General features: G+C 51.1%; 1 protein-coding gene across 1 annotated transcript; it reads left to right on the forward strand.

Moving 5' to 3' along the window:
* Positions 1-300: 300 nt before the first annotated feature.
* LOC149371018 (uncharacterized) lies at positions 301-13,927 on the forward strand. Its single transcript, XM_089579089.1, has 4 exons — positions 301-677; positions 1,100-1,368; positions 2,731-2,888; positions 11,828-13,927. Exons 1-4 carry the CDS (start codon positions 301-303, stop codon positions 13,925-13,927), a joined length of 2,904 nt encoding a protein of 967 aa, XP_089435215.1.
* The last annotated feature ends 522 nt before the right edge of the window (positions 13,928-14,449 follow it).

Here is a 14,449-nt window from a genome sequence, read left to right on the forward strand (position 1 = left end):
CGTGTACCCCTAATCTGCGTTATTATTATGAAGATTAAAATAAATATTTCTCATAACACGTACACTTCATTTAGCGAAAAGGCAGGCCAAGCGAGGTTTATTTGATATCGTCCTTTAACCTAAAGGTTGCCGCGGGCCATGAAGTGACGAAAAAAAGAGTAGCACGTGCCACCCGCTCGGCGCTCGTGAAGCAGTTCGTCTGAAACTGGGCACAGCCAAAACGTCTCCGCTCACAGCCACTCCACTGATTCCAGGCAGTCACGTATTTCTTCGCATCTTCGCCCCAGCGGGAAAAGCGACATGCGGCCCAGCGACGACGGGTCCTCATACAAGGCTGCGAAGCTGAGGGGTGAAAGGCGAGCCCTATTACCCGCAGAGACTCCGGCTGGCTCGCAGAGCGAACCCGCTGCGCCTGATACCGCTGCCGCGGCCGCATTGCAGCCGCCATTGCTTTCGGCCACGGGGCCGTCCGAGAAGCCGGCGAAGCGTCGCCGCCACCGAAGCAACGGCCGCCGCAGCAGCTCCTCCCGGTCGTCGTCCTCCTCCTCCAGGTCCGGCACATCCCAGGCCGGGGAGAACGCGGAGGCCGACAGCACTGCGAACACGACCACCGAGGCCGGCAGCCGACGCCGGAGGCAACGTAGAAAGGAACTCGACGCCTCCAGTACGCCGGTCAAGTGAGCTGTCGTCTGTGCCATCACTCTTGCAGACCACTGAAAATTAGCTTCACGGGCGCTGCCGCTGTCCGTCGTTAGGACGAAGCTCTGGTCACTGCACCAAATACACACCATAATATGCGCAGTCCAACACGTGAACCTCGATTGCACTAGCCGGTTCAATCGCACCGTGCGCGAGACCACCCCAATACTTTCTGTAGGGTGGCAAAGTGTGTAGGGCTTTGTGGTCTAGCACGCCGCTTGCGCGCATAATTTCTGTCCTTATGTGCTGCGTTGGCATTACTGGGGCCGCATGCTGTAAGCCGGTAATTTGTAATGCTTCAAATCTAACTGCTTGAGCATTTAGTTAACTACCGTGTAGAACCCTTCCCATCTCCAACGCAGCACTCCTCTCGCGTTCCCTTCCTGAAATCCTCTTTCAGACCTCGAGGACCTCGTCAGGACGAGCCGCCGACATCCGACGCTGCCGACCTCGCAACTCGAGGTGGCGCCCGTGCTGACAGCAACACCCCAGAAAACAAGCCAGCGCAGGAAGCAACGCCCCCAGTCTCTACAGCGGCGACAGGCGCCTGCGTAGAAGAGGCACCCAGCAACGGGCTTTTCGGTTTTGAGCCCCCTGCACAAGGCCCGCCGGAGGGCGGAGAAATGAAGTCCGAGATGATATCCATGGTCTCGGCTCTGTCCCGGCCCGGTGAGCATAAGACGTACAGCATCGGCTGAAGGAGAGCTGGATGCAAAACGTGGGGCGTCGCGAGTTCGCTTCCTTCCAGGACCCGTCCGCGCTTCCTTCCGGAGAGCATTCTCCGCGCAGCCGCGTCGCACTTCTCCTCTATTCTCCGAGACAACTCGCCTTCTTTGTCCCGTGTAACTTTATAACCGACGTACCTGCCTTGTTCTCCTGACAGTGAAGCACAAGGCAGCAGAGTGGCGCCACGTAGTGGCATACTGCAGGCACATAGTGTACCTTTACTCGCCTCTTGGTACCTTTACTCGCTCATACTTATTATATATCTTCTAAAGTGAGCGTGTCCTCAATCTACCTCCCTCCGGACTACCCCCTCTCCAGATTAAGAAAGCGCACGTTTTGAAGCCTATTTTAATGTATGTTCCCATTCATCATCATCATCATCAGCCTGACTGCGCCCACGGCAGGTCAAAGGCCTTTCCCAAGTCTCTCCGATTAACGCTGTCCTTTGTCAGTTGGGGCCACTGTATTCCTGCAATCTTCTTCATTTCATCCGCCTTCCTAACTTTCTGCCGCCGCCTGGCACACGCTAGCCTTCTCTTGGGACCCAATCCATTCACATTCTTTTGCGTTTGAGAAACGTTGTCTAATTATTTTAAATCTGAATGTACTTCAAACAGTTCGCTTTTACTACCTCTGAAATCTATTGCATAGACCCGTCTAGCTTGCTTCTTCCTCCGTACTGGCGTATGACTCAACCCATTTCAGCGCACTGGGTATATCCTGTCTTAACTCTGAATGCATATGCCATAGAAATTTCAGCGCCTGCTTCGCCTCGTCGCACTTTTAAGTGTTTAGTGTGAAAGCAAGTGTTCAATCTTCAACTAAAACATCCTTTTATTCTTCGTTCGTCTTTCATTGTGCCATGTTTCGCGATTAGTTTGGCCTCGATGATTCATTCGCGTTTATAGTGAGCTCAAAAACCCGCCTTTGCTATGCGACAGCAGTGCTAAATGGTTTTAGCCAGTATGAGATAAACGTACCATTCTCTATTTCATAGCTACTGCTAATTTAGCAAGTGCAGCTGACTGCTTTGTGCCCTGTTGTGTAAGCGTGCCTCATTGCCATATCTATTATCAGAGAAATTACATACAGATCGTTTTTGAACAATATAATTGCTTGTTGCAGCACAGTTCGCTTTGCGCTTTGACTTTTTACGGAGTGCCATTTTTGCCGACGTATCCTTGTCTTTGTACGGGACTAGTGGGCCACAGGTGCATTATTTAGTTAAGTGGGCCTTCTCAAAGTGCCTAACGAGGTGTCTAACTCACGCTTTCACCCTTCCCCCTCCGTTCTGATGGCTCCCAGTGCTCCGACGAGGCACACTGCTAGTCGCCATGGCGGCTACGGCTGTCGATGTGCCAGGAGTGATGGCAAACATCGAGGCGGCTGCCCCCCAGTCGGCAGTCATGTCTACCGCTCCGAACGTTACACGTGACCCTGACCTGATGCAGGACGCCGCCAAGGTACGCGAGGCACTTCGTATGATAGGTATAGTTGAGAAGTGGAGTGACGGCGACCGTCAATGGCTGCCGACCCACCGAAGGAACAGAAACCATTTGTAGGAAGACATCTGTAACTGGTTTTTCTAGCAATACACTTCATTTTCCATTCCTTTAGGCTTCTACTGTTGGTCCCTACTCTGTGTGACGTGGACTGATTGATAAGACGCCACGCGGTTCGGGACAGAAACACACCCATGATGCTTACCTCTCAGCTCTCAGGGCCTCTGCATTCCTCATGTGATGTAAGGCACCTTTCCCGGTTGACCATGCCACGGCATGAGTTTACACGGCTGCCAACGGCTTGGCGGCCCTCGATTCTTGAGCTTTGTGTTCTAAAATCATAGCATGGTATGGTCAACGGACAAGGCGCATGACGTCACAGGATAAGTGCCAAGGCGTTTTCCACCTAAGAGGCACCGGACCAGCGGCGCTGCAGCTACCAGAGCAGCTGCAGCTCTGATTGGCCGTTTGCTTACCCACCTGTTCTTGCTTCCGTGACGATTGACATCACGGTCAAATAAACTCTTAAATAAAATAGATTTTTGGAAAACACGACCCCTAGATGCTGGAGTGTACAGTCGACAATCACTTTCTTCCTTGAAGGACAACGGTACTATGTACAACGACATGCTGGCCTTTGTGCCAAAACGTATATGTCGTTTCCGACCGGGAGTTGTGGCTGTGTGGCTACAGCCCCGACTCGATGGGCGCTTCCTAAGCGTACGCGTGGAGCCGGTCTGCGCATGATCGAGATCCATCGTATGGCCCATTTACATAAAGTTTATAATTATGTGCTACATATCTTCTATTAGTCTATTTGCTCATGGTGGTTTTATTTACCGTGAAAACGATGATGATGATGATGATGATGATGATGATTATGATATATATCCTTTCTTCAGTGTGACATTAACAACGTTTACGAAAATTCTGATGATGATGATGACGATGATGATTAGAGCGAAACAAAACTGCGCGAAGAAGACGGGACAAAAGAAAGGCACGAATACACACACACAAAGCGCAGTGTGTGTATTTATGTATGTATTTATGTATTTAACTTTATGTATTCGTGCCTTTCTTTTGTCCCGTCTTCTTCGCGCAGTTTTGTTTCGCTCTAACCATGAACCGACTAGCCCAACATCATGCCTTACTATGATGATGATGATGATGATATATAGCCTTTCTTCAGTGTGACATTAACAACGTTTACGATTAGTGTAATGGGCTGAATAGATATTGACACCAATAGATTGACCCCTTCCATTTCATCATCATCAGCCTGGCTACGCCCACTGCAGGGCAAAGGCGTCTCCCATGTCTCTCCAATTAACCCTGTCCTTCGCCAGTTGCGGCCACTGTATTCCCGCAAATTTCTAAATCTCATCTGCCCACCTAACCTTCTGTCGCCCCCTGCTAAGCTTGCCTTCTCTTGGAATCCACTTCGTTACCCTTAAGGACCTGCGGTTATCTTGCCTTCGCATTACATGCCCTGCCCAAGTTCTCTTCTTCCGCTTGATTTCGACTATGATGTCATAAACCGCGTTTGTTCTCTCACCCACTCCGCCCGCTTCCGATCTCTTAACGTTACACCTATCCTTTTTCTTTCCATAGCTCGCTGCGTTGTCCTTAACTTAAGCTTAACCCTCTTTGTTAGCCTCCACGTTTCTGCCCCATAGGTGTGTACCGGTAAATACAGCCGTTGTATACTTTCCTCTTCACCGATATTGGTAAACTGCCATTCATGACCTGAGACAACCTGCCCCATGCGCTCCACCCCATGCTTTGCAGTTCATGTCCTGAGTGAATAAGCAAAGCAATGTCATCAGCGAATCACAGATTACTTAGGTATTCTCCATTAACGCTTATCCCCAACTGTTCCCATTTCCGACCCCCGAATACCTCCTGTAAATAGGCAGTCAACAGGATAGGCGAGATCGTGTCTCCCTGCCTGACACCTTTCATATTGGAATTTTATTGCTGACTTTATGAAGAACTATGGTAGCTGTGCAATCGTTATCAATATCTTGCAATAATTTCACATAACACTCTTCTACATCCTGATTTCCCAATGCCTGCATGACTGCTGAGGTTTCTACTGAGTCGAATGCTTTCTCGTAATCAATGAACGCTGTATGTAGGGGCTGGTTATATTCTGCGCATTTCTCTGTGTCGTGCTCTAAGTTCAAGGGTGTGGCCGTCTCTTCTGTCCTATCTTGGATGTCGTAGGGCCGCGTGGGCGAGCCCCAAACGCAATGCTTGGTTATCGGGTAGACGCTGCACGCTCTGGTCAGGAGCCTCGTGGCGGGTTGGAGATTATTTTCTCCGTAGTGTCCAGGCGAAGACCTCACAGCAAGGGGGCGCAACCGATCATATTCCGGCATCTTGGGGTCGACCCCAGTCCGTAACTGCAACACGTCATAAAATACCACTCTGAAGACTGTGAAGACAGCTGAACACGATTTCGGACTCGCAGACAGGTGATCTCCGCTACGTGGCGGCTACTGAAGGTGGCCATGAGCTTCTCACCCCAATAAATTTGCCAACCAGTAACTGGTGTAGTTATGTGCCACTTTTTCGCATCGTTGTCAAGAGCAAGGTACAGGGACTTTACCCAGGTATCACTGTTCCAGGCGTTTAATGAGGTGACGTTCACGCAGCAGGTAAGCCATTCCACCACGGACTAGTCCTGGGTTCCCTTCAGTGCAGGCGGGGCGAATGAGACGGTCTCTGTTGATGGCTCATCATTGTGGCAACCTCAGCGAACGTTTGGTTTACCTCGCTCGTCAGAGTGGGCTGCATTGCCAGCAGAGCGGGGTCGTCGTCGTCACGCGGTCTTCATCACTTGTAGCGAAGTTCAAGTTCCGGGCGCAGTTGTGGCTCCGCCGGTTAGAAGAAGGGGATCGGCAATCGTCGTTGAGTAGGATGGGATTACTCGGTTTATTACTTACCGTAAGGTGGTACGAAACATTACCTACACAAGATTAAAACATATATCATACTGATACTCAGTTAACAAGATAACATACTGATGATCAGTTATACTGATGATCTCCGGAGCAGAGGTCACTGGCAGCTAAAGGACGGTCACCGTCCCTCTACCGCTCGAAATCCTTACATCTGTGCTTAAAAATTACTCGGCAGCATTCTCGCGACACTTCCTCCACCAATCAAGAAGTGACTTCTCGACGACGATTACGTAGATTGGCTTTAAACTGGACGAAAAAAATTGCCAACGATTACGTTACTTCCTAATGCGAAATTTGAGCGTAGCTCTTCAGCTGTTTCAGCTTTTCGATATATTCAGGCAAAGAATTCGAGCAAGACTTGTATGTACAATTACAGACAACTTGTTATTTTTCACACATTCCTTCTTCAAGAAACACTCCACTAACAGTTCTTGATTGTCATCAAGGAAGCTTTGTGGACGGAGAAATACATGGATATGTGCTCGACTTGCTGCTCCAATGCCTGGTTCTCAAAGACGAGGTCTGCGCAAGTATTTCGCGAGGTTCTCACAGCTGTGGGAGCCGTTACGAACGAGAGGAACGGGATGTTCTGCTACGCCTTCGTGGCTAGCCGGATCCTCTACGCCGTGCCATATCTCCGCACTACTAAGCAAGACAAGGCGCGAGTGGACGCCATCACCCGCAAGGCAACTAAGTGAGCCCTGGATCTCCCGGTGGCTACCTCTACATGCCAAACTCAAGGCATTGGGGATGCTGAACTCCTACCAGGATCTTCGGGAGGCTTACCTCGTGAACCAATACACGCGGCTCATGCAGACGGCCCCCGGCGCCGCCTGCTAAACCGTTTACACATCCAACACGACTGCACTCCAGAAGAGGCTGAGCGTATCCCAGAACTAAGGCGCATATGCTCTGGGTCTCCCTACTCTCCCGTTACATGGACACCGGCATGCACGAAAACAGACAAACGCGCGCTCGGGCTCTTGAGATACAAGACGGCTCCCAACCCGGCGTATATTATGTAGACGTAGCAGGGCCATCGCCCACGGGATTTTATACGGCCACTGTCGTTCGCCAGGAAATTCACGTTGATGGACTCTCCTTTCGAGCCCCGAATTCCATTCGAGCCGAGGAAGTAGAGATAGCGCTTGCTGCCGCCCACGCTAATTCGAGAATAATCATCACGGACTCGCGAAAAGCATGTGATAATTACTTGGCAGGGGAGTTCTCCACCTTAGCTGCTTGTATTTTATGACGGACAGCCACTGATCCAACACCAAACACCATTTGGTCTCCTGGCCACCAGGGCTTACGAGGTATTGAGGCCGCTGACGCGGCTCTCCGAGCGCTTGCTCACCGGGCTACTCATCGTAGCTCTTTTGGCTCGGAGACTAACCAGCCGCTGCTGCGGCTGAGGGAAATAACGCATTATAGCAACAACTACAGCCTTTTCCCAGCCCCTTTAAAGGGGCTGAGTAAGACGGAGGAGCGAACTTTAAGGCGCCTGCAGACAGGTACTCTACTCTGTCCTGCAATCATCAAACATTATGGTCCTAACACGGATGGGCGATGCCCACACTGTGGAGAGACCTGTGATATTTTCCCCGTGGTGTGGGCATGCACTCAAAATCACCACTCTCCCCCCTTCCCCTGGGAGAGGATTGGGAGACTGCCCTCCTCAACTGCTCCTCGCTTGAGTCCCAAAGTGCTCTGGAGAAACGGGCGAGATACGGGGCCCCGTCATGCGGTGTCCCAGACTAGGGACGCCGACCATGCAGCAGGGCCACTGTGTGGCCCCGAAACTCTATTTCACCAATTAAGTTTTCACCACCACCACAGCATAAGTGGTAAGTTGTTGTTGTGGTGACTGAGAGAAGGATGAAAAAGAAATCGCCTGGGCCTGCCTACTGGCTCGAGCCAAGCCACCACCGCTGCCACGTGCAGATAGAGGAGAGTTAAGATTAGAGGAAAGAGAAAAAGGAAAGAAAAGACGCGCGTCGCGGCAACAACTGCGTCCGCCGGAGCGGACGCTGCTGAAAAAACACATAAGCGGCCGATGCCGCGCTCGCCGAAGCGAGAAGAAATTCCCGCTTGTCTTTATATGTACATTAATGTCCCCACCCACCCTGCCAACATGGGAGGTGGCAGTGTTTCTGGCACGAGGTTGTCAATGCCAAGGCATGCAGCGCACATCTGTCACTAACGCCACGTAGCTTAAAGCACGATTGAGGTGTCCACTGTTCCAAGAGGGCAGTTATGCGCCTTTCCTCAGGTTCAGGTGTCCACCGAGATGTGCGAGAGATACTGCGCATTTCATTTCCTCAAAAACCAATTTACAAATTTTACCCTCTGCTTTCCATGCCCCCGCTCTATTGGTTTCGCAGCTGTGGGAGACAGATACTGCGCATTTCCTTTCCTGAAAAAAATACCGAAGACGCTTTGGAAATTCTAAAGTGTGCTTGGCGAAAGCCTTGTGGTCAACCCACTGCCGCTTCCCCGAACCGCTTGGCGCGGAATCACTGGGCCTATTCAGAGTCATGCGTCTCACTCACTAGACTGCAACGAGACGTCTGACGAAGGAGCGGCGGTGTAGCTGCCACCGCCGACGCGCGCGTGCTCGTTCTACAGCTACAGCGCGACGTCACGGTTGCTATGCACAGCCGCATCCCCCTATGGCGCGCCGGTTGCTAAGGAGGGGAGGAGGTTGCGTTTTTACTTTCTCCTTTCCAAGCTCCCGCTCCATTGTTTTCGCCGCTTAAAGGGTGTCCACTGACCCCACGCAAACCTGACCCCAAACGCAAACCTGACCCCACCGACCCCTCTCAATGTATATGTGCAAGGACTTCCGGTCAAGGAGGTCCAAACCATACGCATACTCGGCATGTACATACAGAACAATCGCAAAAAAAACCGAAATAATCACCAGACTAACTGCCACGGTCAATCAGACTGTGCGGCTAATCAGACGGATCTCCAGCAAAAAACGAGGCATGAAAGAGAAAGATCTATGTCGACTTGTGCAGGCTTTCGTGCTGAGCAGGATCGTCTACTCCCTCCCTTACCTGCAACTGCAGCTGGCGGAAAGAAACAAGGTCGAAGCTACAATCCAGCAGACCTACAAGGCGGCCCTTGGGCTCCCGCACAGTACGTCCACGGAGAGGTTGCTGGTCCTTAGGGTTCACAATACTCTCTCGGAGTTGTGCGAGGCGCACCTCGTTTCACAGCTCGGACGACTCACTCGTACGAGCGCGGGAAGGGCCCTCCTATACAGACTAAAGATGTGCGAACAGCTCCCAGAGAGAGACTCGAAAACGCAGTTACCCACGCACATCAAGAAAGCTCTTTTGATCAAACCCCTACCCAAGAACATGCACCCCACGCACCACGAAGGCCGACGAACAGCGAGGGCTCGCGCACTACACACCAAATACAGCCGACACGACAACGTGGCGTACGTGGACGCAGCGGAATACCGACAAACCCCGAGAAAAGCGTTTACAGTGGTCGCGGTGAACGGGAACGGCGCCCCGTTGGCGGCCGCGTCGACAGAAACCACCTCCTCCGAGACAGCGGAGGAAGCGGCAATAGCCTTAGCTATAGCGAACACGCGTGCTGATATTATATTCAGCGACTCCAAAACAGCCATTCGCAATTTCGCGAGGGGCCGTATCACATCTACCTCACTCCGCATCCTTCAAAACACCCGCCTTCCGATTAGAGAAGTTGAATTGATCTGGGTCCCGGCCCACTCGTCTAATGCGGGGAACGAGGCGGCTCACGCGCAAGCCCGAGGTTTCGTCGACCGGGCAGTGAGCGCGCCCTCCGACCCGAATTTCACGAGGGACGGGTTAATCTCATTTCATGACATCACCCATCACTTTAGGCTGGAGAGGCGCGCATATCCCCCTCCCCACAAGTCGTTAACAAAAGCGCAGGAAGTCACCTGGCGCCGTCTTCAAACACGCTCCCTTCTCAATCCGGCTCTGCTTGCCCTCATGTACCCTGGCCAGTACGATCCAAACTGCCATAAATGTGGTGAAAGGGCCACCTACGACCACATTCTGTGGAAATGCGCAGATGATCCGCCTCCGGCGGAGTTAATACAGCTCCCTTCTCCCGAGCGGTGGGAGGCCGTGCTGGTCAGCTCGGACCCCAAGATCCAAGTGCGGGCAATCGAGCGGCCCAACGAGGTCGCCGCTAGCCATGAGCTAGCGGCCATCTAGTACGTGCCTCCGCAACCTGCTCTCGACGCAATAAATGTTTTACAATCCAATCCAATTCTGAGGGTGGGCGCTCGTTCGAAACTCGCTGTATTTCCAACTTGCTCTTCTGCTCTTCGCAGAATAGTGCGCATTTTTTCCCCAAAAGTCAGCTTTCGTTACCGCCTTGACCTGATAATGTTCTGTCGGTCTGTAATAAAATACACTATGCACAGTTCATCATCATTTACGGCACACATCACGGCTTTTCTGCTTTTTCGCTTAGACAGAATGTGCTTTTCATGTTCTTTATTGGGCCTTGTTTCTTTCCGGAAGTGCTTGCTTCGGAGCTTTCACATGCTAGAGTCTCACTAACATTCTTATCATATGCTCAGAGTGGTTAATCACGATTTAAGACCGGTTATAATCATATAATTTTCAGTATGTGCTCGGAATTCGATGAAATTATATTATGCCACTTTTGGGTTTCTGGTGCTCCGAGGAATCGCAGAGTATTATTCAGTATCGTCTTATTTCTGTGCTTTCAATCTACTATCCTCCCCTTCCTCTACAAGACAAGCGTTGTGCCTCTTCAGGGGGGAAGTCGGTTATTTTCTTATTGGCCGTGTATGGCTGTATGCATCATGCCAAAATACTAAGACAATACTTCGATGTTTTTTTTATTCCTCTGATGTATAAAAAAACTTAAGTTCGTAGGGCAGAAGACCAAATCGTCACGGTCCAAGCAGAAGCGTATTTCTTGTCGTCGAGCGATCTCCCTCTTGCATAAAACCGATAAAGACCCAGGAGAATCAGAGCCTCGACTCTCTAATGCCTAAACGTTTTCACCCTATCTTGCGTCAATGGTACACTCTAAACAGAAAGCACTAAAAAAAATGGCTTGGCTTAGCTTATGGTTAAGCCTAGGATGCGAAGCATAGTATCTTGAGTCTGCAGTAAAACCATTTCTTCTGCGCGCTGCTCCTTTCGTTTCTCACGTTGCTTCTTCCGGTAAGCACGCTCCTTTACAAGGCGCTGTTCCCGCTGTTCAGTTTCTTCAGCACGCATTTTCCGTTTGGTAGCATTTCGCCGCTCGAACCGAGCAGAGGTACTCGAAGCTTCATCCTTCACCTCGGCATCGGTTGTCGAACGCTGCCGCCTATAGCTGCATACTGTGCACGTCGCTTGGCAAGCCGCACTTCTCGTTTTTCTTGAGGAAAAACACAGCGCACTCCTAAGACACGGACAAAGAAAGGCAAGACGATACAGCGCTGTATCGTTCTTCTCCCGTTCCCGTGGCTCTTTGTAACTTGCGCTTTGCGGTCTGGCGAGCCGCCCTCTCCCTGGCCGACATCTCGCTGCGCAACTGACTCAACGAGTGCGTCGCCTAGCGGTAGGAGCGGGAGTTAGGCCGCCGGCGGAGGCTGCGCGTCCGCAAGCGAGCGCACGAGGCCCCAGCTTTCACAACTCTTGTGACGTCATATCACGTGGTGCGCCGATGAAGGTCAAGTGGTAGCTACGCGGCCGTGCGCGGCGCAGCAAGGAAGAGCTCGGTTGTGCGAGTAATATGCTTCGCATAAAAAGTCTAAGTTGTCCTCTAGCGCACTCTCTTTTAAAAAAAGGAGTGTTCTAGAGGACAGCTTACTCCCCTTTTTTACTCTAATGCAGTCGTATTTGTGCTCAGAGTGTGCCTCCACAATATCTTAGCGACAACGTTGCTTTTTACACGCAGATGCCGAGCTCCTACCCAGGCCCCGCATCACGAGTGCCGGACAAGGAGTGCACGGTACCGCAATGCATCGTGATCGCATTCGCACTCTGTCTGCTTGGTGTCTTGCTGCTCTTCTTCGTGTTTGTTGTGCTGCCTCTGCTCGAAAAAGAGCCCGTTCGAAAGGCAGTCTGCGACACACGTGACTGCGTCCTCCACGCCAATGCGATTCGCTCGGCCACGAGTCAGGCTGCAGCCAAAGCTTGCGAAGACTTTGGCCTCCTTGTATGCTCCACGTGGACTAACAAGCATCGTGGGTTGGTCCGGAGTGTTGTGCCGCATGTGGTCATGGACTGGATAGTCAACATCGAGGACGCCGTTGCGATGGCAGAACATGAAAGTGACGTAATGAAAAGGCCGATGCGCCTCGTCCATTCGTGTCTCCACAGGCAAGGCAACGACAAAGACGCGGTCATGAGCTTGATTCACTTCGTGCACGACAAGAGCTTCGCGTGGCCTACCGAGGACGAAGGAAATGAATCACTCGGCTATTCCAGGGCACTTCTCGCGCTCATCGAGCTAGCCGTGCGATGGGCCCTTCCACTCTGGTTCCGCATAGACCTTCTGCCTTCGCAAGCGGCTCGAAATCGTACCCTCACTGTCAAGCCATCGACAATTCCGATCATATGGGAGATCTTGCACCAGGAGCTTCTATCTAACGAGGACGTCTACGCGAGCTACTTACACTTATTTCACGAAGAGTTCTTCGTGCATCGAACACCCACACCAACTTACCAAGAGTTCCTGGATGAAAGTGCCTTCATCCAGAGCCACGTGTTGGCAACCTTGAGCCATGCAAACAGAGCGTCCACCTTGGTCCCCAATTCCATGGAAATTCATCAGCTACCATCTTTTATTCCGCAGTTAAAAGCGGACGACTGGGTGATCGCTTTGCAGTCCGCCTTCAACATCTCTCCTGCAATCGAAATTCACGACGTACTTCTAGCGACAAATGGCGAAATATTGGCTGCAGTTGGCACGCTCTTGCACGCCTACGACGCCCGATCCATCCTTTATCACACGTCTTGGTGGTTCTTGCAGATCGTTGGTATCTTTGCGAGCAACCAATTATTTAATTATGCAAGCGTGTACAAGTTGGGTGCCCAGTTCCAGAAAATAATTTGCGCCATACACATTGAGGCGACGGATTATCTGCTGCTGGCTGCTGTGAGCCAGGCGAACTTTGCTTCCGAGCAGCGTCGTTCCATCAAGCGCTATCTGGAACACGTCCATTCCACGGCTCTAGAGAAAGTCCGCACATCGTCCACGATTCGAAGTCCCGTCAAGGACGCCCTGCTGTCTTCGCTGCAGCGGACGACTGCCGTCACATGGCCTGAAGATGCTTTCGCGTCCGTAAAAAACCCAAGCAGCATCTACACTCGCTACGCATCTGCCTTCAACGACTCTAACGTATTTTTGTGGTGGCGCTCGTTAAGGGAGGCCCTACAGCCATCTGTTGTCGGCGAACACCATGCCGCGGTCGCCAAACTACCACGGCTTGACATGAGAACACTAACGTTGTACGATCCAGTCCTCGAAGTCATCGCAATTTCCTTCGCGACCCTGGTGCCCCCACTATACTATAAGAGCGGTACAAGTGCTATGATGTACGGAGGCCTTGGGTACATCTACGCCAGAGAGGTGGTGCAGGCAGTAAATATCCTGACGCTGTTGCTCGATGATGGTAGCGATACAAATAGGCCATCCAACGGTTCGATGAGCATCACGCTGGTGAACAACGCGTCGTGTCCCGGTGTAGAGCCGTCCATCGTCGAATTACTGTTTCCTTCTCTACCAGCCCTGGAAATAGCCTATGCCGCGTATGTGACATATCGAAATGGAGAACATGATCTTCCTCTCAAAGGTTTAGAGAAGTACAGCGCTGAACAAATATTTTTCCTCACATTCTGCCTGACAGCTTGTGAGGTGAATTTATCGGGCCAACTTTCGGCGCCCTTATGTAACAGTGTGGTGGAAAACTTTGAACCCTTCGCCCAGGCCTTTTCCTGCCGGCCAGGATCAAAGATGAATCGGGAAGTGAAGTGCCGCTTCTTCGAAGTGTGATGGCCCGCTATATCAGACTACAAGCCGAAGTATACTTTTAGACTATCTTTTGTTGTAGAACGTGTTATGCTCGTTGGAAAAGATACTTGTTAATATTGTGAGTTTTTATTATATTTTTGTTCTAGCACGGGATTTTTGCTATGCAAGAAAGTGACGCGATGGCTCTTCTCATTCTCTTATTTTATAAGCAAAGTTTTGTACTGCCGCTGGCAGCCCACATAATGTTGGAATTCAGCCTGTGTTATTTGCAGCGAAGAACCTGCGTACCAGGGTACAACATTCACCCCTGAACACTTGCATTGTTTGTTGTGAATATAAGTGCTCCTTTTACTATTTCTGACCGCTACCGGTGCGCAGGGCTCCCAAAGGCTCTGCTTTCAAAATGGACAAAATTCCGCTTCTTCAGAACTTTCCTCTGGATGGCCCGAGCGTCAATGTTATAATTTATGTTGGAGAGTCAGCTTGAGACCAAAGGCATAAGTCGTTGTGAATTGTGTCAAAGGTGTCCAGGCTTCACCTCCA

The sequence above is a fragment of the Amblyomma mixtum genome, chromosome 1 (genome assembly GCF_055824585.1).
Source record: "Amblyomma mixtum isolate Tamu chromosome 1, ASM5582458v1, whole genome shotgun sequence".
Classification (NCBI taxonomy): domain Eukaryota; kingdom Metazoa; phylum Arthropoda; class Arachnida; order Ixodida; family Ixodidae; genus Amblyomma; species Amblyomma mixtum.